This window comes from Saimiri boliviensis, chromosome 13, assembly GCF_048565385.1.
Source record: "Saimiri boliviensis isolate mSaiBol1 chromosome 13, mSaiBol1.pri, whole genome shotgun sequence".
NCBI classification, from domain to species: Eukaryota; Metazoa; Chordata; class Mammalia; order Primates; family Cebidae; genus Saimiri; species Saimiri boliviensis.
This window is the reverse complement of record NC_133461.1, coordinates 112,417,339-112,438,512: the sequence shown is the minus strand read 5'-3', so window position 1 is coordinate 112,438,512 and position 21,174 is coordinate 112,417,339. Positions and strand designations below refer to the sequence as shown.

At 47.3% G+C, this 21,174-nt stretch overlaps 1 protein-coding gene across 7 annotated transcripts in view; it reads left to right on the top strand.

Annotated features, from left to right (window-relative positions):
- The window catches only part of DLGAP2 (DLG associated protein 2), an 868,686-nt gene that overhangs the window by 771,021 nt on the left and 76,491 nt on the right, over positions 1–21,174 (top strand). For all 7 annotated transcript variants that reach the window (XM_074384215.1, XM_074384216.1, XM_074384214.1 and 4 more), the window contains one exon: positions 19,748–19,895. In XM_074384215.1, the coding sequence (XP_074240316.1) occupies positions 19,748–19,895 (148 nt within the window). The remainder of the gene's footprint in view (positions 1–19,747; positions 19,896–21,174) is intronic.

Below are 21,174 nucleotides of genomic sequence, written 5' to 3'. Positions count from 1 at the left end.
CCAAAAAGAAATTATGGAGCTGAAGAACATAATTGACCTCAAAAATTTACTAGAAGGATTCAACAGCAGACCAGATCAAGCAGAAGAAAGGACGTTATATCAGTGAACTCAAAGACAATGTCCTTACAAATAACTCAATCAGGATAGCAAAAAATAATAATAAAAAGAATATAGAAAGCTTATAGGACTTGTGGGAAACCATCAAGTCGGTCATCATAAACATTATGAAAGTTCAAAAAGGAAGAGAGAAAAAGAACCAGACTGCCTATTCAGAAAAATAATGGCTGAAACCTTCCCAAATGTGGGGGAGGAAATAGACATTTAGATCAAACAAGCCTGAAAAACCAGATATGGAAAATCGAAAGAAGTACACACCAAGACGTGCTATGATAGATTTGTCATAAGTCAAAAGCAAAGAGGGTTTTGAAAGCAGCAAGGGGAAGGCAGCTTGTCACATACAGTGGAGCCTCTTCCTGCACGAGACTTTGGGTGGACTTTTCAACAGAAACCTTGGAGGCCAGAAGGGAATGGAATGATATAGTTAAAATGCTAAAAGAGACCTGGCATGGTGGCTCGCGCCTGTAATCCAAGCACTTTGGAGGCCAAGGCTGGTGGATCACCTGAGGTCGAGAGTTCAGGGCCAGCCTGACCAACATGGTAAAACCCCGTCCTTAAAAAATAAATAAATAAATAAAAATTTTTAAAAGATGAAATAAAATGCTAAAAGAAAAAAAATGCCAACACAGAATGCTATACATGGCATAACTATCCCTCAAAAATGAAAGAGAGACAAAGACTTTCCAAGACATACAAAAGCTGAGGGAGTTCATTATCACTGCACCAGCATACAAGAAATTAGCGCTAAAGAAAGTTCTTCAAGCAGTAACAAAAGGACACCAAGCAGTAGCATAGTAATGTAAGAAATTTGAGAACTCACTGGGAAAGGTAAATATAGAAGCAAATGCAGAATACTGTACTACCATAATAGTGATAGGTGAATCACTGTTTATTCTAGCATAAAAATATGAAAAGTAACTATGACCAAAAACATGTTTTAAAATACACAACATGAGTAGTTATAAACAGTGACAGGAGCATAGCACTGAGAAGGAGGGAGAGTCAAAGTGCAGGGCTCCGTGTATTTGAACTTAAATTGTTATCAGCTTAAAATAAACTGTTATATAAGCCGCAAGGCAACCCAACACACCAAAATAAAAAAACTGTAGAAGTTACACGGAAGAAAAAGAAAGCAATTAAAGCATAGTAATACAAAAAAGTAACCAAATATAAAGACGGCTGGGCATGGTGACTTACGCCTGAAATCCGAGCACTTTGGGAGGCTGAGGCGGGCAGATCACAATGTCAGGAGTTTGAGACCACCCTGGCCAACATGGTGAAACCCCGTCTCTACTGAAAATACAAAAATTAGCCAGGTGTGGTGGTGTGCGCCTGTAATCCCAACTACTTGGGAGGCTGAGGCAGGAGAATCACTTGAATCTGGAAGGTGGAGATTGCAGTGAGACGAGATCACACCACTGCACTCCAGCCTGGGCAACAGAGCGAGACTCAGTCTCAAATATACATAGAGACAAATATATATATGTGTGTGCGTGTGTGTGTGTGTGTATAGATAGATAGATAGATATACACGTACATATAAAGACAACAGAGGAAAAGACAGGCAAAAGAACTGACACTAACAAAACAACAGAAAGGCAATACTGAATCCTTCTCTAGTAGTAATTACTTTAAATATGTGAAACGTCCCGATCAAAAGACATAGAGTGCCTGAACAGATTTTTTTTTAAATCAACAAGACCCAACAATATGCCCTCTATAAGAAACCTGCTTTCCATTTAAGAACACACGTAGGCTGGAAGTGAAAAGATGAAAAAAGATATCCCAAGCAAATGGTCCCCAAAAGGGAACAGGTGTAGCTGTACTTACGTCAGACAAAAGCGGTCAGAATGGACAGAAAAGGGCATTATGTCGTAGTAAAAGTTGAGTCCAACAGGAAGATACAGCAATGATAAGTACATGCACTCAACATCAGAGCCCCTAAAGGTATACAGCAAATACAACAGAAGGGAGAAGCGACAGCCGTGCGCTCACCGTACGGCAGAAGCCGGGCAGCCGGGCCTTGCTCCCCTGCCCCGTCTTCTCATAACGGAAGGTGGGCTCCGGGGGAAATGTGTGATCCCCGTCCCAGGCAGGAAGATGGCCAGGCCAGTGCGGAATCTCGTGTGGCTTCAGAAGATATGGAAGGAAGCGTGAGGGGAGCAGGCAGAAGAGGCGCAGGCACCAGCCTGAGGCAGCCCGGATGGCCACAGCCAGGCTGGTGGGAGCGAGGAAACGTCACAACACGGATGGTCATCCTGAATGTCAGGCAGCTAGCCAGGGTCCACACTGATACTGATAAACTACGGAGGAGATAGTTATTGTGGGCACAGGGTTGGTTCTTCCCTACCGCAGAATTGGCATAGAAGGAATGGAGAAAAGTAAACCCTTCCGCAGGGCAGCCTGCGGGACTGAGTGAGGAACGAACATACCCACTTATCTCCATTTCAGAGGAGCGGGAGCTGGAGAGACTTCCCAGTGCGGGGAGCCAGCCCCCCTCGCGCCCCCCACCGCCTTAACGCCCCAGGCGAAAGTCAGCCCTGCCAGACACCGTGAGGCCAAGTGGCCCTTGACCCCAAGCACCCGACATCGCACCTGTGGGGTTCTTGCCCAGAACACGTTCCCCCCATCTAGTCATCGGCAGACATCACGCAGCCAAAGGAAGGGGCGTTTTGCAACCTAAGTGACAAACGCTCCTTGGAAGCTTCCAGGCCGCAAAAGACAAGGGGAGCCCTGGACGCTGTCACCACCCAGAGGAGGTAAAGGGAGGCAGGACAGTGAGCGCAGCTGGGGTCCCGGCCTGGACCCGGCACCATGGAAGGATCCTCAGTAGGGAAATGGGAAAAAGCAGATGAGCTCTGTTGTCACCTGGGAGTGCTGTCCTCCTTGGAGTTTCCTGGTCTTTCTAACCCACTGTGGGTACGTAAGAAGCTAACATGAAGGAGAGGTGGCGAAGGGTAGCTGGCAGCTCTGCATGGTCTTTGCCACTTTCTTGTAGGTCTGCAATTATTGCAAAATTTTGTAATTTAAAAGTTAAAATTGATTATTGAACTCAAAAATTTCCAAAAAGTAGACATGTAAAGGTCACGCTCTCTCTCTCTTTTTTTTGTTTTTTTTTTTTTTTTGAGATGGGGTCTTGCTCTGTTGCCCAGGCTGGTGTGCAGTGGTGCGATCTCGGCTCACTGCAGCCTCCATCTCCCAGGTTCAAGCCATTCTCCCGCCTCAGCCTCCCGAGTAGCTGGGACTACAGGCGCGCCACCACACCCAGCTAGTTTTTGTGATTTTAGGAGGGACAGGGTTCCTCCATGTTCCCCAGGTTTCACGGTCTTTTTAAACACAGATCGTACCACGTCCCTGAAAGCGCTGTGACAGAAGTTCATCACGCTCAGAGCCTCTCCGTCACCAAGCCCGGTCTGCTGGCTGGACACTCTCGTCTTTCATTTCTTCACACACTCAGAGCTCTCTCGTAGCTTGGGGTCTTGGAGTTGCTGTTTCCTCTGCCTAAGTGGTTCCTCTCAATCCTCGCATAATTAGTCATTGAGATGTCAGCCTGAACAGCACCTGTTCAGAGAGGCTCTTCCTCACCACCCAATCTGAGGCGGCTATGTAGTCACTTTGCATCCTAAAACCTTAATTTGATAGGGTGTGTGTGTGTGTGTGTGTGTGTGTGTGTGGTATGCGTGTGGTGTGTATGTGGTGTGTGTGTGTGTATGTGCGGGGTGTGTGTGTGTGTGTGTGGTGTGTGTGTGTGTGAGACATGTGTGGTGTGGTCTGTGTGTGCCGTGTGTGTGTGTGTGTGTGTGTGTGGTGTATGTGTGGTGTTTGTGTGTGGTGTGGGGTGTGTGTGTGTGTGTGGTGTGGTGTGTGTGTGGTATATATGTGGTGTGTGTGTGTAGTGTGTGTGGTGTGTGTGTAGTGTGTGGTGTTGTGTATGTGTATGGTATATGTGTGGGGTGTGTGTGTGTGGTGTGTGTGGTGTAGTGTGTGTGGTGTGTGTGTGATGCATGTGTGGTGTGGTGTGTGTGTCGTGTGTGTGTGGTGCGTGTGTGGTGTGCATGTGTGTGTGGTGCATGTGTGGTGTGGTGTGTGGTGTGGTGCGTGTGTGGTGCGTGTGTGGTGTGTGTGTGTGTGTGGTGTGTGTGGTGCATGTGTGGTGTGGTGTGTATGTGTAGTGTGTGTGTGTGGTGTGTGTGTGTGTGATGCGTGTGTGGTGCGTGTGTGGTGTGTGTGTGTGGTGTGTGTGGTGCATGTGTGGTGTGGTGTGTATGTGTAGTGTGGTGTGTGTGTGTGGTGTGTGTGTGTGATGCGTGTGTGGTGTGTGTGTGGTGTGTGTGTGTGGTGTGTGTGGTGCATGTGTGGTGTGGTGTGTATGTGTAGTGTGGTGTGTGTGTGGTGTGTGTGTGTGGTGTGTGTGTGATGCATGTGTGGTGCGTGTGGTGTGTGTGTGTGTGTGTGTGGTGTGTGTGGTGTGGTGTGTATGTGTAGTGTGGTGTGTGTGTGTGGTGTGTGTGTGGTGCATGTGTGGTGTGGCGTGTGTGTGTAGTGTGGTGTGTATGGGGGGGTGTGATCAGCCCATGCTACCTCCTTGCTTGTGGGGGCCCCTCCCTCACGAGCTGTCAGCCACGCTGCCTGCTGCATCGTAGACCTGGGCCACACCGTCTGCACAGAAGCCCTCGTCGGCGCGTGTGGACTGCGTGGCTGAGGAGTGCATGAACAGATGTATTTTTAACGCCCAGCATCATTCACAATGCATGTTCGATAGTAATGTTTGTTGAATGGCCCAATATGACAAGAGGAGTAAAACTGTGTCCCACTAGAACGTGTAAGAGAATGTTGAGATTTCCAATTAATGGTATTCTCACAGAAAGTGTCACACAATGATGCTATTTCTCATTAGTGGTACGCTCTAATAGATGTCACTGAAATGGAGGCTGGTTAGAGCAGAGGCTGAGTCTCAGTTCTGCAGAGGCTGGTTAGCGTGGAGGCTGGGTCTCAGTTCTGCAGAGGCCGGATAGAGCGGAGGCTGGGCCTCAGTTCTGCAGAGGCCGGATAGAGCGGAGGCTGGGTCTCAGTTCTGCAGAGGCCAGTTAGAGCGGAGGCTGGGTCTCAGTTCTGCAGAGGCCGGATAGAGCGGAGGCTGGGTCTCAGTTCTGCAGATGCCGGATAGAGCGGAGGCTGGGTCTCAGTTCTGCAGAGGCCGGATGGAGCGGAGGCTAGGTCTCAGTTCTGCAGAGGCCGGATAGAGCGGAGGCTGGGTCTCAGTTCTGCAGAGGCCGGTTAGAGTGGAGGCTGGGTCTCAGTTCTGCAGAGGCCGGATTGAGCGGAGGCTGGGTCTCAGTTCTGCAGAGGCCTGTTAGAGTGGAGGCTGGGTCTCAGTTCTGCAGAGGCCGGATGGAGCGGAGGCTGGGTCTCAGTTCTGCAGAGGCCGGTTAGAGTGGAGGCTGGGTCTCAGTTCTGCAGAGGCCGGTTAGAGTGGAGGCTGGGTCTCAGTTCTGCAGAGGCCGGATAGAGCAGAGGCTGGGTCTCAGTTCTGCAGAGGCCCGTTAGAGTGGAGGCTGGGTCTCAGTTCTGCAGAGGCCGGATGGAGCGGAGGCTGGGTCTCAGTTCTGCAGAGGCCGGTTAGAGTGGATGCTGGGTCTCAGTTCTGCAGAGGCCGGATGGAGCGGAGGCTGGGTCTCAGTTCTGCAGAGGCCGGTTAGAGTGGAGGCTGGGTCTCAGTTCTGCAGATCTTGGTTGGGAGGGCAAGTTGGTTTCAGTTCCACAGAAGCTGATCAGGATAGGAGGTGAAGTCCCAGCTCTGCATGGGTTGGTCAGGGTGGGAGGCAGGGCCTTTCATTGTGTTAGATTGTGCAGCAAGCCAGCGACAAGGCTCTCAAGCATTGCATTGCTTGCGTGTGGTCACAGTTCTTCACACTAGCCCAAGAGCAGAGACTTTCCCCTGGTGTCCCCTCCACACTGTGACGGTCCCGGGCCTGAGGAGGGGCTGCAGGCTTCTAAGCCAAATGCATCCTCCTCCTGGCAGGAAACTGCTGCTCAGTATTTGACCACTTAATGTTTGATGAGATTCCACACAAATCATTAAACTCAAGTTGCCTCCGGGTGAGGTGTTTCCTGAGTTCGGCAGCTCCTCCCCCACCTCCCCACACGCCCCTGTCGCAGCGTTCATGCATTTCCATTCTGATGCCCCAGACACAGCTGGAATGGAGCACGTACTTACAGACTCTTAAGGGCACAGCCGCAAAGAGGCGTGACCCATCTTGATTTCACGGGCACTCCAGGCCCTGCGCACATGCGGCCGGTAGCTACCTGGATTCAGACATCATTTTCCTGGGAGAAACAGTGCTAGGTAACCTGGCTACAAATGCCCTGGCATTTGCTGAAAATATAAATATGAATCCTATCTCCCAACACCAGAGAGAGAAGTTTTACTAGGGTATTCATTATGATTTGTAGGTGAAATAGAAAAAAATTCAGATTCTCTAAACAGTCCCTCAGTGGGGCACCCCATCCCTCCATCCAAAAGGATCTGTGTTTCCCAAAGTGTGGTCTGCCCCACAGACCACCGAGAATGGAAACACCTGGAATATTTATTTAAAAAGCGGATTTGGGGCTGGCACTGCCTTTCTAAATTCCATCTCCGGGGACGTGATCCAGGAATCGACATGCAAGCACACAGGAGACCATGATCCAGGAATCTACGTGACTCACAAGCACACGGGAGACCGTGATCCAGGAATCTACGTGACACACAAGCACGCAGGAGACCGTGATCCAGGAATCTACGTGACACACAAGCACGCAGGAGACCGTGATCCAGGAATCTATGTGACACACAAGCACGCAGGAGACCGTGATCCAGGAATCTACGTGACATACAAGCACACAGCAGAAACCCCTGAGGTTTTCTGTTTGTATCTTGAATGAAGCAGATGATCACAAGACTCTCTCGTGAACGTGTGAATCTGGGTATGTAGTGAGAGCAGCCGGTCCTTTGTGTGGCAGCTTTAGAAACTTGCTACATGCTTGTGGGTCTAAGAGCCTCTTTAGGATAAATCTTTTCAATGAGAAATGTAAGACTTTTATGCCCTGCTCCTTTTGACGGTCGTCCCATCCAGCAAACCTGTGCCCCACTGACATTGCCTTCCCTGTTCTGAGGGAGAAAACAGAACGCACAGCCTTTGCTAACTTTAGTCCAAGCCCGCAGCGCCCTTGATGGGCTGAGAACCAAAGCTTGCCACTCTGCATCTGGAAGTAAACTGCTGACTTGTGTCTGTGTTTGTCTGAATTATTAGTTTATCACATCGTTGTAGTAATCCGTGGCAGATGTTTAAAACACACCACAGAAGCAACACATGCCGCATATGGAATTGGAAAGTCTGTAGGCTCAAATCTCAGCTCCAGCTCGTGCTGTAGAAGAAACCTGTCACCTGTGAATCAAGACTTTCTCTTCTTGTTAAAGCAAGGTTAATTATGTAATACCTTCCTCAGAGACCCATAACTGGCTCCAAATGACAGCCGAGGAGTCAAAGTACTGATGGAAGGATAATTACCGCTAAGTCTGCTGCCCCAGAGCTGCCTTGCTGACCTCCTTCGGGCCCAAGAGAGAAGACGGAGTGAAGGTACCAGGGGGACCTGGGTTTGTTTCTGAACGTTTGTTTCAAGTCTACATGCTGAGCCTACGTTTCACTTCCGCTAACAGATGACATAAAGCTAACTAGAGTGCTCTTTGTATCTTGCTTTCCTCCCTTATTGAGATATGATTTAAGTACCATACGATCCATCCACATGAAGTACAATTCAGCGGTTCTTAGCTCACTTACAGAGCTGTGTGAGCATCCGTGAAATCCATTTTAGAACATTTCCTTCACAGCAGAAAGCAACCCCATGCCGCTGCCATCACCCCCACCCGACTTCCCCTAACTCCCCCGGCCCCTGGGAACCACTCATGCACATTCTCCTGTCACAGCCACGGAGTCCCACAGCATTGTGTCTTTTGCGTCTGGCTTTGGAGCGTCATGTTTTCAAGGTGGGTCCACAGTGCAGCGTGGGCCAGAACTGCAGTGCTTTGTATGATGAGATCGTGTTCCGTTGTACAGACAGACCGCGGTTCACTTACCCATTCGTCACATGGGTGCACACTTAGATTGTTTCCTGTTGGGGGCTATTATGAATACCTCTGCTAAGACCATTATTTTTTTTTTCTAAGATGAGGTTTCACCCTGTTGCCCAGGCTGGAGTGCAACGGCACGATCTCTGCTTGCTGCAGCCTCTACCCCCTGAGCTCAAGCGATCCTCCCTCCTCAGCCCCCCAAGTAGCTGGGACCACAGATGCCCACCACCACACCCAGCTACAGTTTTGTATTTTTGGTAGAGGTGGAGTTTCACCATGTTACTTAAGCTGGCCTCAAACTCCTAAGCTCAAGAGATCCATCTGCCTCAGCCTCCCACAGTGCTGGGATGACAGGCGTGAGCCACTATGGCCGACCCTGCTATGACCGTTCTTGTATGAGTTTTCATGTGGACACATGTTTTTCATTTCTCCTGGGCATATATCAAGGAGTGGAGCTGCTGGGTCCTTGATAACTCAATGTTTAACCTTTTGAAGAACTCCCAGACTATTTTTCAAAGTGGCTGAACTACATATAATATTAAATAATATAAACTTTCTGTGTATTTAACATTATTGTATATGTTTTAATATACGTATGTTAATATAAAAATTATTTCTCATTTTTAAAAATCTGATTTATGTTATTTAATCTCTGAAGATTTATAGGGACACAATTTTGTAGCAAGAGCAGATTTTTCATCTATCTGAAAATGTTTCTGTTCATCACTATTAATATATTGACCTCCACATCCTGGAAGACAGACGGTCGGAGGTTTTCCTCAGTACTCAGCATTCCCTTCCTGACTTTTAAGTCACTCTCCTCTCTGAAAGGGAATCTAATTTCTACTCCTTAGCACAATATTGCTATCTTTTCTTAGAAATACATCTCACAGTTGAACTATACAGCGATTTGAGAAAAGTCAGATTTTTAGAAAGACATTGGGTCTCTGTAAATATATCCTTTAGAAAATCGACTTCAACTGAAATTTCTGCACTGCACAGCCAGCTCCATGAGGACACGAGTGATGCCGTAATAAATGATGCCCGGGAAGTATGTGATAGATGAGTAACTCATTTTCTAAATTAACATATATTCGGATAGTATTTTAACCACAGCAGTAAAAGCCCTTTTCAGAGAACCTGTTCTGCCCTGGTTCTGATGGATAGAGGTCTCTGTGCTTCTGAGTTTATCCCAACTCTGCATGGATAGTTCACTGACACGGGCTTCCTCTGTGTTCTGTCTTTTTGGAAAAATAAATCATAGAGAAAGATTAGCAAATTGATTTTTTTTTAAATAAGCCTCAAATAACGTTGACTGACAAAGGATTACACTGCTACCTTCCATTCTACTTCTATCAGCAACTCCCAGTACAAGTATCAATGATGAGGCGAGGCTTTGCGATGCGTGACCTGACGGGTCTCAGACTTGGCAGTGTTTTCAGTGAAAACGGGCCTCAGGAGGCCTGTGGCAGAGCCGGTGGGGAAGGCCTGGTTCAACATGAATGTACGCCCTGGCTTCAGCGGTGATGAGGTCTGTAGCCTAGGGGACGTGGAGGATCATCACATACTTCTCGTGGGATCCTTCACAAACCCCACCAATACCTTCAGCAGATGGAGAAATCAACTCTTAATAGGCAGAAAGAAAGGGATGGCACAGACCTGGGGTCCCCCGAGCATTTGTAGTCAGGCAAGAGACCAAGTGTGGGGCCTCTGCAGCCAGAGGGTGAGTCTCATCTCAGAGCTGCCTCAGTGAAAGCAGGATCACCAGCCACATTGGCAGAGACCTCACAGTCAGAGCTGCTGGTGCCACAGAGAGGCGGGACGGGTGGCACTGAGTTTGGAGTATGGCCACAGATAGCAGGCAGACCAGAGGTGGCCGCTGCCGCAGCTGCCGTCAGCGGCCTGGACCCCCTTTTGTGTTGCCAGCGTCACCTCCAGTGTGGGGAAAACACGTCTTACCCGAGGACTCTGTGCCCATGTGCACTCTGGGGAGTCTAGAAAAGGAGACATTACAGGCAGAGCCCCCGATGGCACAGCTCCGCCTCTGCAGTGCCGGGTTCCCCAAACCAGCCAACAGCTGCAGCAGAACTGAGAGGCAGGTTGGCTGAGCCACGGACAGACAGAACCACGGACAGCAGTTTTAGCTCTTTGAGGATTTGCCGCTCTGCTTTCCACAACGGTTGAACTCGCAGTAGCAGTGTACAAGTGTCCCCTTTTCTTCACAGCCTCACAGCAACACGATTTTTTTAATGTAATAAGGGGGAGTTCTCGCTCTGGGATAGTCGCTTAGATTGAACAAATGCTCATACAGAAGACCGCTGTGAACTCTGGAACACACACGCATGTACACACACGCACATACATACACGCACACACATTGACACACACCTGTTTGAAAGCAGAGTCAGGCAAGAAGTGGAGACTATTCCCATTTTAAAGGAAAGACACCGCACTCACTTGGGGCTGCCCACGGTCCCATGAGTTCCCTCGAGCACCTCACCACCCGCTGGGGAGAGCAGTGGGAACTAGAGCAGATGACCACAGTCTCCTTAGATGTGTCTGTTACAGGATGGGATTTGGAGCTGCCAGAAAACAGAAGAGGTGTCAGCATAGAAGGGATGGAGCCACAGAGGGAAACCCCAAGTCTATTAACATTCGGGAACCCGTCAAAGAGTTTAGTTTCTGGCCGCTGACCACTGACGGTAAAGATCAGTCTGCAGGCTGAAGCCCACCAAATGCAGGGAACTCCCCAGGCCCACCCCAGCAACACACGAGCCAAACACCCAAAGCTCAGGAGGATTGGACATGACCAGACCCAGCATGCATCGGAGGAGGGAGCTGGTGCTAGGGGCTCCACCAATCGTGTCCTTTATGCCAAAAAGAGACTGAAGTTGTAGCAACATGAAACCCACGTGCAAGGAAAAAACTGATATGCTCAAAACAAAGCCTGAGATGACCCTGATGTTAGAATTCACTGGAAAGAACTTTAAAGCAGCCATTGTAAGGCCTTATAAATGATGTAACAATGGCTATTACAAGGTTAAAGATCTTCAGGGAAAAGAAGGTCTTAATGTTTGAATGGATGGAAAAATGAGAGCCATGAGCAAGACCCAAATTGAACTTTTAAGAACAGAAAACCACAATATCTGAAATGAAAAATTGATGGGATGAGTTTAAGAGTGAATTGAAAGAGCAGGGAAAAAAAGCTTAGTAATTTGAAAATAAAATGGTAGCTATTGTCAAATACGAAGAAAACAGAGGTAGGATATTTTTTAAAAGAACAGAGCCTCAGTAATACGTGTAATAAGAAGTGAAGTGATACGCATATAATTAGAAAATTGGGGAGAAAAATGAGAGAATTTGGCAAAAGTTTTTGAAGAAAAAATGGCCAAATATTTTACAAATTTGGTTTAAAAAAAACCCACAAGCCCAAAATGCTCAGTGAACTCTAAGTAGATAAATAGGAAAAAAAAAATCACACCTAGCCACAAAATAGTTAAACTGTGGAAAACCAGAGAGACACAGAAGTCTATAAAGCAACCGAGGAAGGGGTAAAACAGAAAACACAGAGGAATAATTAAAAAATTATGACTGACATATTGTCAGAAGCAATGGGAGACAGAATAGAGTCATATCTTTAAAGAGATCAAAAATGTCTATTGATTCAGAATACTATACCCAGCAAAAATATCTTTCAAAAAATGAGAGTAAAATAAAGACTTATCAAATAAATAAGAGCTAAGGACTCTATTTTTAACTTAAATACATGTATCCACATGTGGCTACTATCTTTTTTTCTTTTAGTTTCAGGGGTACATGCACAGATTTGTTATTTAGGTAAATTCATGTCATGAGGGGTTGGTGTACAGATTATTTGATCATCCAGGTAATAAGCATTGTACCTGATAGGTAATTTTTCTGATCTTCTCCCTCCTCCTACCCTTCAGGAGGCCCCAGTGTGTATTGTTCCCCTCTCTGTGTCCATGTGTTCTTATAATTTAACTCCCACTTGTAAGGGAGAACATGAGGTATTTGGTTATCCGTTCTTGTGTCAGTTTGCTAAGGATAATGACTTCCAGTTCCATCTATGTTGCTGCAAAGGACATGATCGTATTCTTTTTATGGCTGCATAGTATTCCATGCTATACATAGAGCACATTTTCTTTATCTGTCTACCATTGACAGGCATTTTATTTGATTCCATGTTTTTGCTATTGTGACTGGCGCTGCAATGAACATGAATATGTCTTCATGGTAGAATGATTTATATTCTTTTGGGTGTATACACAACAATGGGATTGCTGGGGCAAATGGTGTTCTGTTTTAGCTCGTTGAGGATTTGCCACTCTGCTTTCCACAGCAGTTGAACTAATTTATGCTCACACTAGCAGTGTATGAGTGTTCCCTTTTCCTCACAGCCTCACAGTGTCTGCTGCTTTTCCACATTTTAGTTATAGCCATTCTGATGAGTGTGAGATGCTGTCTTACTGGGGTTTTGATTCGCATTTACTAAGTGGTGCTGAGCATTTTTTCATGTGCTTCTTGGCCACTTATATGTCTTCATTTGAGAAGTATCTGTTCATGTCCTTTGCCCACTTTGTAATGGAGTTGTTTTTTGCTTGCAAATTTGTTTAAGTTCCTTATAGATGCTGGATATTAGAACTTTGTGGGATGCATAGTTTGCAAATATTTTCTCCCATGTTGTAGGTTTTCCGTGTACTCTGTCAATAGTTTCTTTTGCTGGGAAGAAGCACACGTCTAGAGCAACCACTCAAATACTAATGCTATGCCTTACAGCCAATACGAGCTGCAACTCAAAATTTAAAATACGTGGTTAACCCAAAAGAAAGCAAAAGAAACCAGAGGAACAAATACATGAATAGGCCATATGGAAAACAGCAGCAAAATGGTAGGCTTCAACCGTGTCATAATGATAAGTGATGGAAGTAAACGGAGTAAGTCAAAGGCTACAGTTCTAACCCTGGGGAAAAAATGTCAACATTAAGGATGGAACATGTAACTCCCTCTCTAAGATGAAATAAGCAGAAGGATGCTGACTCTCAGCTCCTCTACTTAACATTCTAAAGGACATCCTTGCCAGACACAGAGGCAAGGAAGAGGAGAAAAGATACAAAGTTTAAAAGGAAGAGGCTCCTTCCATGTTTACATTCCAGGTTTATTCTTAAATCCCATGATTGTTCACATAGAAAACCTAAGGAAACTACCAATCAAATACCGGAACAGGTAATGCCATTCATCAAGGCCAGGATGCAAATGAAATCGGTAGAAATAAACTGTGTTTCTGTAGACCCATAAAGAATAATTGGAAAATGCAATTAGTTTTAAACATCTCAACAGCATTGTAGAATCGCGGTACTTTAAGTGATTATAGACCATCTAAATAAATCAAGAGCTACACTGTGATGCATTGGAAGCCTCAGTAATGTGAAGATGTGAAATCTCCCCAGACTGAGCTATGGATTCAGTGCGGTCTCAGTAGAATCAACATGATTCAAAGCAACCTCAGTTTTTAGAGAAACTCACAAGATTCCAAAATGTGTGAAAAAGCGAAGAACCTAGAAGTGCCGAAATAATCGTGATGAAAAATAACTCAGTTGGAGGACTCCGGCTATCTGATTTCAAGACTTGTGTTAAATCTAATCGGGACAGTGTGATATTCACGTAAGAACAGAAGAGGGTCTCTCAGCCTCAGCACTCTTGATATTTGGGGCCAGAAGAGTCTCTCTTGTTGGGGGCTCTCTGTGCACTGTAGGGTCTTTTGGTGGCATCTCTAGCCTCTGTCCAGTAGACTTGAGTAGCACCCTCCTTTAAGTTGTGGCAAACCTAGAATATCTCCAGACACCACCAGATGTCCCTTGGAGGCATAATTGCCCCAGATTAAGAACTACTCAAATAGACAAAATAGATCCGTGTGACAGAATAGAGACTCTAACCATCAAAATGTTTAAATTCTGCTCATTAAAAGACACCATTAAGAAAATGGAAAGGCAGGCCATGGAATAAGGGAAATATCTGTCTGATGAGGGGCTTGAATGGAGAATATATAAAGAACTCGCACAAAACAAAATTAGAAAAACAACTGACCTCCCAAAAGTGGGCATCAAAGTCAAAAAGTTCCTTTGCAAAAGAAGATACATAAATGTCCAATAAGTATTAGTCATCCAGGAGGTGAAAGTCAAAGCAGATGGGATAGTACTTCAATTTCAGTAGAATGGCCTAAATTAAGAAGAATGAGAATACAAATGCCATGAGGGTGTGGGGTGGAGGCCACAGAAAGTAAAGAGCTGCAAAACCCACTGAGACCTGCATGTGAGACCCATGCCTTTCACTGCCTATCAATTTTGTCTCAATTAATAAAAATGTAATGTGTATTTATTTTTCTGTTTCATGATTTCTACATAAGAAAGAAATATAGGCCAGGCACAGTGGCACATGCCTGTAATCCCAGCACTTTGGGAGGTTGAGGTAGATGGATCATGAGGTCAAGAGACCAAGACCATCCTGGCCAACATGGTGAAACCTGTCTCTACTAAAAATACAAAAATTAGCTGAGTGTGGTGGTGGGCGCCTGTAATCCCAGGTACTCAGGAGGCTGAGGCAGGAGAATCACGTGAACCCGGGCGGTGGAGGTTGCAGTGAGCTGAGATCGTGTCGCTGCATTCCACCCTGGCGACAGAGTGAGACTCCATCTCAAAATCAAAAAAAAAAAGAAAAGAAAAATAATTTTCTTTTTGGTGAGTTTATCTTGTTCTTTTCAAAAAGAAATTAAACAGTTGAAGTATTTTGTTCAGACCAGTTCTTTCTGAGACCTCTCTACCAAATGCCAAAATCTGAAATCACAACTCAAGGGATTTCCCCCAATACAGGTCTCCCAAGGACAAATTAAACATAGTGCTTGTTAACATTAAGTGCTTGCTATGTATTATACTCGTGCTATGTGTAGCATTCTCACTTAATATTCACAGAACTCCATGAGTCAAGTCCTGTGACTACTGTCCTCACTGTACGTAGCTTCGACAGATTAAGACTTGTTGAAATGACACCATTGGCAAGTGGCTGAGCCGGGATCTGAACGTGGGCTTCCGGGCACCAAACGCACACCCCACTGTGGGTACAGACCTCCTTCCGCACGCATGTTGCTTCCGACCTGGAAAGCGCCTTTCACGGCTCCCCGCACTGTTGGCCTCAGCATGGTGTTTCCTGTGGACAGGAAAAATGATCCCAGTCCCGCCTCTTTGAGTGTCTTCCCCACGTGTCTTATTTTCCCCTTCTAAAAATAAATGCTCATGTTGTCTCATCCAAGAAAACTCACAGCCTTTCTCAGTTCGCCTGTCCTCTCTGCTCTTTCCTGTTCAAAATTTCCACTCATGCTTCCACGTTCTTACCTTAAGGTCTGCAATCTCGTTTCTGCACCCAGATCCACTGAAACTGTCTTTTTCAAAAATGACCCCATGTTGCTCCATCCAATGGCCTTTCCCCATCTCATTCCACTTGATTTCTCAGCGTCTGGCCCGCAGCCAGGCTCCTCCTGCCTCTCGGGCACCCAGGAGCCTCCCCCACCCCACACACCCCACACTTTCCTTTCCTCCTGGACCCCCTTCATGGCCCCGCCTCACCCAGAGGCCTCCACCCTTCTGCTGTGTGACATTCACAACCCGACGTCGTCACACTTTTCCATCTGAGCTGCTCAGAGGTTCACAGCCCTGACTGACACATTTGCTCAGTTATTTCACCTGAACTTCTTGGAGGTGCCTTGTAATCAGCAGGTCCAAAGCAAACTCATGTTCAGCCTTCAAAACCTGGTTTTCTCCCTAGCATAGGTCCTGCCTTTGTTAGGAAAAGTCTAGGAACCGTGGAATCATCTCAGCTCTAATCCAGTCCTCACTCCTGTGGGCCCAGTGTCCCTGCAGTCCAAGCCGTCGAGTGTCTCAGGTCTGCACGGAGCCTCCCAGGTCTGTGTCCAGGGTGCTGCTTCCCGCACCCCGGCACCTCATCCTCCGCGCCCCATGCACAGGGGTCCTTCTGAGCTTCCATCCCGCGAGCCCCTGATCAAGAACTTGCCGTGCTTTTCTTTTGCCTGTAGCATAACGTCAAGCTCTTCGGGGTGTCCTCACACCTTCCCAGCCTGTGTCCTCAAACTTCTCTCCCAGAATGCTTTTCCTCGATATCCTCTGCTCTCCAGACAGCGCTCACTCCCCGCCTCCAAGCTGGCGCACGCTCTAGGTTTGCTTTGAGTATTTTGCATGAAAAATATCTATGTTCCAGCCTTTGTCCGCAGCACCCTGTAGACATGGGTGCTACTCCTACCCTCTTACGGAAGGCCTCTCTCACACTTCCGAGCACCCAGACTTACGCGGCAGGGCCATCTTACTGAGATGCCTTCTTCGTGTTCTGTTTGGGAAGCCTTCAGTGGCAATCCTTGCAAACCTGCCCAGCCCTGGTTATAGCAAAGAATGGGTAGAGTCAAGTGGACGAGAACCAGAGGAGGCTGTCCTGGGGGTCAGGGCCAGCCGCATTGAGAGCCAGGAGGTTGTCCTGGCAGTTGGGGTCAGCTGCACTGGGACCAGGGCAGAGGAGAGCCAGAAAAGGTTGTCCACATGGGGTTGGGGTGACCCTGTCAGGACCCAGGCCAGTGTCATGCGTCTGGGCACACTGGCTCTCACTCTCAGCTGGCCATGGGTCAGCCACTGCAGCACCACCTGCCACAGGCTCAGGGAAGAACCGTCACCAGCATGGAGAAGGACAAGCCCTGCTCAGAGGCCACTGTGAGTGGCCTCTTAGTGCTCCATGGACTCCAGCTGGAGCGGGAGTCACACTTCGGGGACACCATCAGCACCAGGGCAGCCAAGCAAGGGTTTCTGAGCTGCTGCAGTCAGGACCCCAGAGATGGCTTGTTGGCAAAACTGTGAGGCAGCCCAGATGTGAGCGCCAACAGGGAGGTGCAAATGTGGTTCCCCACAAAACGTGCAGTTAGGGAACAACATGCCTTGATCTCCTGCAAGGACACAGAAAGCCCAAAGGACACTTTTACCCTGAATATGGAAATAATCTGGAAAGAAACCATTTTCTGAAATCCAGTCATTGATTGTGACGTTATTTGGAATGTGTATTGAGAGGTGTTCTAAGAACTTGGGTTTTGCAGGTGGAATACTACACACGCGTGTGTGCACAGATGTGTGCTTCACTAGTGCTGTCAGCGTGTTCCATTTTCCGTTTAACGCAGTGAAAGAAGCACTTCTTACATTTGGGAGCTTCTGTCAGATCCCACTTACAGAAATGAAAAGATGCTCTCTGTATTTCGAATGAGCACATTTAGTATGAAAAAAATGTTCTTAAATATCTCCTTAGCACAACCTGCGTAGAATCCTTACTGCTTTCAAAAGAGACGGTTTACGTTGTGTACTTGGAAGCCTGTTGAGATGGATCTAAATGGCTGAGGCCAGAGGCCCATTCAGGAGTTGCCTAAGTTACGTACGTTTGTTCTCGTAACAACCTAAGTCACAGAGGAGGTTTTCAGGCTGGATTCAGCAAGCAGGTCTGGAACATCCACAGTGGCAAGGACAAGGCTGAACAGCAGGAGCCCTGCTGCCGTCTCCTGGGACTGCGGAGTCACCTGACCGGCTTTCCCTCTCACTGTGTGTGGGTGACAGTCTGAGGGGGGCACCATCCTAAAGGCAGAAGTAGAACAAAAACATTTCTGTGTCGTTCTAGAAAACTTTTCACTTTTTAAAAAAATTTTCTAAGCTATGTAAGTCTATATAGCAAACTTTGTTTTCGTTTCTGACAGCTGGGATGCCATGGGAGTTACCACCTGGAGGGATAATCACAGGGGCTGAAAGTCAGCTTCAGAATGGCCGGGGACGTCCGGGGAGCATTTTCGGGGGGAGAGCCAGGCAGAGTCTGTGGGGCAGGCTGTGCTGGGGGCTTCACCGTGTGTCACATGGCAGAGCGGCCAGAGGGTGCATCCCCTAGTCTTGATGGGTCCCCCGACCCCAGTCCCAGTTCTTGAGTTTTGATCTGTGGCTGTGGAGGACAGCTGGCCTTTTGGGACTCCGTATGATAAAATGCTAAGCCATTATAATATGTTTTAAAAGCCTCTTAAGGCAAATGAGGCTGGGGTTTTCTTTGTTGTTTTTGAACTATTAAAAAGTCTGTGGTATCAAAGGATGGGATCTTTTGGGCTCCATGTTCCTGTGACTCAGCAGCTGTGACCTTGGGATTTTAAGCATGAACCCCGAGCCAGGCTGCATGGACTCAGAAGGGAGCGCTGCCCCCACCCCGCCTGAGCCTGCGCACGCGGCCTGGTGCTATGGCACATCTCATGCCACGTTCGTAGGAGGAGGGTTGGGAGGAGGCCTGGTTGATAGGACTAATGTAAAAATTAAATGGGTTAGGACAGTGCAAAACACTTACTGGCATCTCTGGTGTAATCATGCATTACACCAAAGTGTTAGCCATTGTGAGTCTGTGTCTTAAAAAAATTACTAGCTTTCTTCAGTGGTAACATTTATGTGTCACACCCTGTTTTGAAACAGAGAATAATTGATAGAATACGTATTTGAGACACAGACTCACAAAATACATGGATGCACCTGTGAGGGCCGCCCAGCAACCACCACCGGGGTCACGAGCCATGGCTCTGAGCTACTCACTTCATTCGCGCACCAGGCACTGGTTAGAAACTGTGGACACCAGATCCAGAGGACGGGAATCCTTCTTTTAGGTTTTCTCTGTCTAGAAGGCAACCTCAATTTGAGAATGTTAAAATGCAAAGCGGTGGTATTAATCAGAAGGGACAGCTGTTACATTGGAAGAAAATTGGTAACTATTAGAAACTGAAGCTAGGTTGGATCTTTGGTTGCCAAACATCAGCAAGGTTCTTCCATGCTTTTAATATTTCACAAAATGGCAAGAAGGAAGACCAGAGAACACTGATTTTTTTCAGGGAGTTTGGAAGAAAACAACCGTGGTGATAATAAAATGGATTTCAGTCAGCTTCCTCCTCCTGTTATCTTTGCTGATGTTGCATAACCTGGACAACTTGGCATAAGTTAAAACTGAAAGTGAGCCTTGTATTTTTCTCTGTTATTTTTTAAAAATATGTAAAGTTGCCAGAGAGCTAATCATTTCTGTGAGACCCTCAGTCTTTTGGCTTCAGTTCAGGAGCTGAGATTGCTATTGTGCTTTGTGAGTTGCCACAGCTTTGAGCACTTCTTTAATTTTTTAATATGGAATGATCCTAATTTCACTACCTGGCCATAAAATCTCAGGTTTCAAAGGCAATTTTGTAAATAGCCTCCCCTATTACTTTTGATGAAATTCACATTCATAAATGTGAATCTCCGAATATTTGCAGAAGGCAAAGTTATCCATCAAAAGACAGAGACGTGCAGCCAGAATTGTGACAGGAGCATCTCGGTGTGGGTGAACGGTCATCCCCATCTCTGGCCTGCGGTGGGTGCTCACAGAATGCCTTTTCTCCTTTCTTCTTTCCTGTAGCCAGAGCTACCTGCAAGCTGCCAGCGACGTGCCTGTTGGCCACAGCCTGGACCCCGCCGCGAACTACAACTCCCCGAAATTCCGCTCCCGGAACCAGAGCTACATGAGGGCCGTCAGCACCCTGAGCCAGGCCAGCTGCGTGAGCCAGGTCGGGGTCCCTTCGCCCTTTCTCCCTGGGGTCCAGTCTCCCGAGCCAGCTGGCCTCGCGAGGCCCTGGCTGCACAGGCAGGGCTGGCACTGCCCTCCCGGTCAGCAGCGCTCGTGCGAGACCACGGCGCAGGGGGTTCCACCTGGAATCAGCTCTGGCTGATTAAACACTCGTGACCTTAACGCTCTTCCACACTTGCAATTCTATATCCTTTTTGCATTGTTGATTTTTTTCGGAGGAAGCAGCGACAGAAAGGCTGGTCATGTCGGCCTCTCTCCTTCATAAAGCACAGGCTTTCTTCCTTCTCCCCAGGATATTTGTACAGTATAAAGGGGCCGGGAAAGGCTCTGGCAGTGTGGCTTTCAGCTGTGTCCCCAGAATTGCGCCTCAGAAGGTCGTGCGAGGGGACCGCCTGGTGTCACTCACAGACACCTGCTGGTCAGGCTCATTCCAGGACAGGACTTATTTCAGGACAGGCACAGCGGCCATGAGAAGGGTCCCTGGGCACCATGGCAGGGGTGGTGTGAAAATTAGGTCCCTGAGACGTGGGGGCTGTGAAAGGGAGGTCCCCCTGCTCCCCCACCCATGGTGGACAGGGCTGAGAATGCACAGCGACAAAATGGGCAGGTGTCAGTGATTCTAATCATCCTATATTATACAGCAAAGAAGAATGGATATTTTATCGTTTTAAGTAAACTCCTTGCTTACTAATTTAAATGCCTTTGAAAACGGTACTTGAGCTGACCTTGAGTTTGTACACCTAACGTTTTCTCTGACTTTGTGTGGAGTAGGGATTAAGAGCCTGGGCTTTCCACGCCCTCCTGTGATGCAGTTAGAGGGTGACAAAGTATGCAAGGAATTTTGGATGTTATTAGGTAAAGAGTCCAGAATATAGTAAGCACTGAAAAATGATAGCCCTTATTATCACTGTGATAACAGTAAGAAGTAGCGTGGCTCTGGGCAGGCCTCCTGGCTGCAGACCGTGCTGTGAGCTCTGGGTAGCACGCCCCGCATGCATAAGCACAAGTCTCTCCTGCTGCAGACTTTACATTCCTTAGGAGATAGGCTATTCATTTTCTCACCAGAAAGTTGTACTCTGAACTTTGTCCACTGAACTATTAAGGTTTTTTCTATTCCACACCTCAGGAAGGATACCACCTCTTTTATCTACTCAGATACTCCTTTTCTTCCAGAAATGGGGTTAAGTTCTCATCTTCAGCAGGATCTGCACTGACTTTTTTCTAACGGCAAGGAAAGACCATCCCCGGCCCTGCACTCA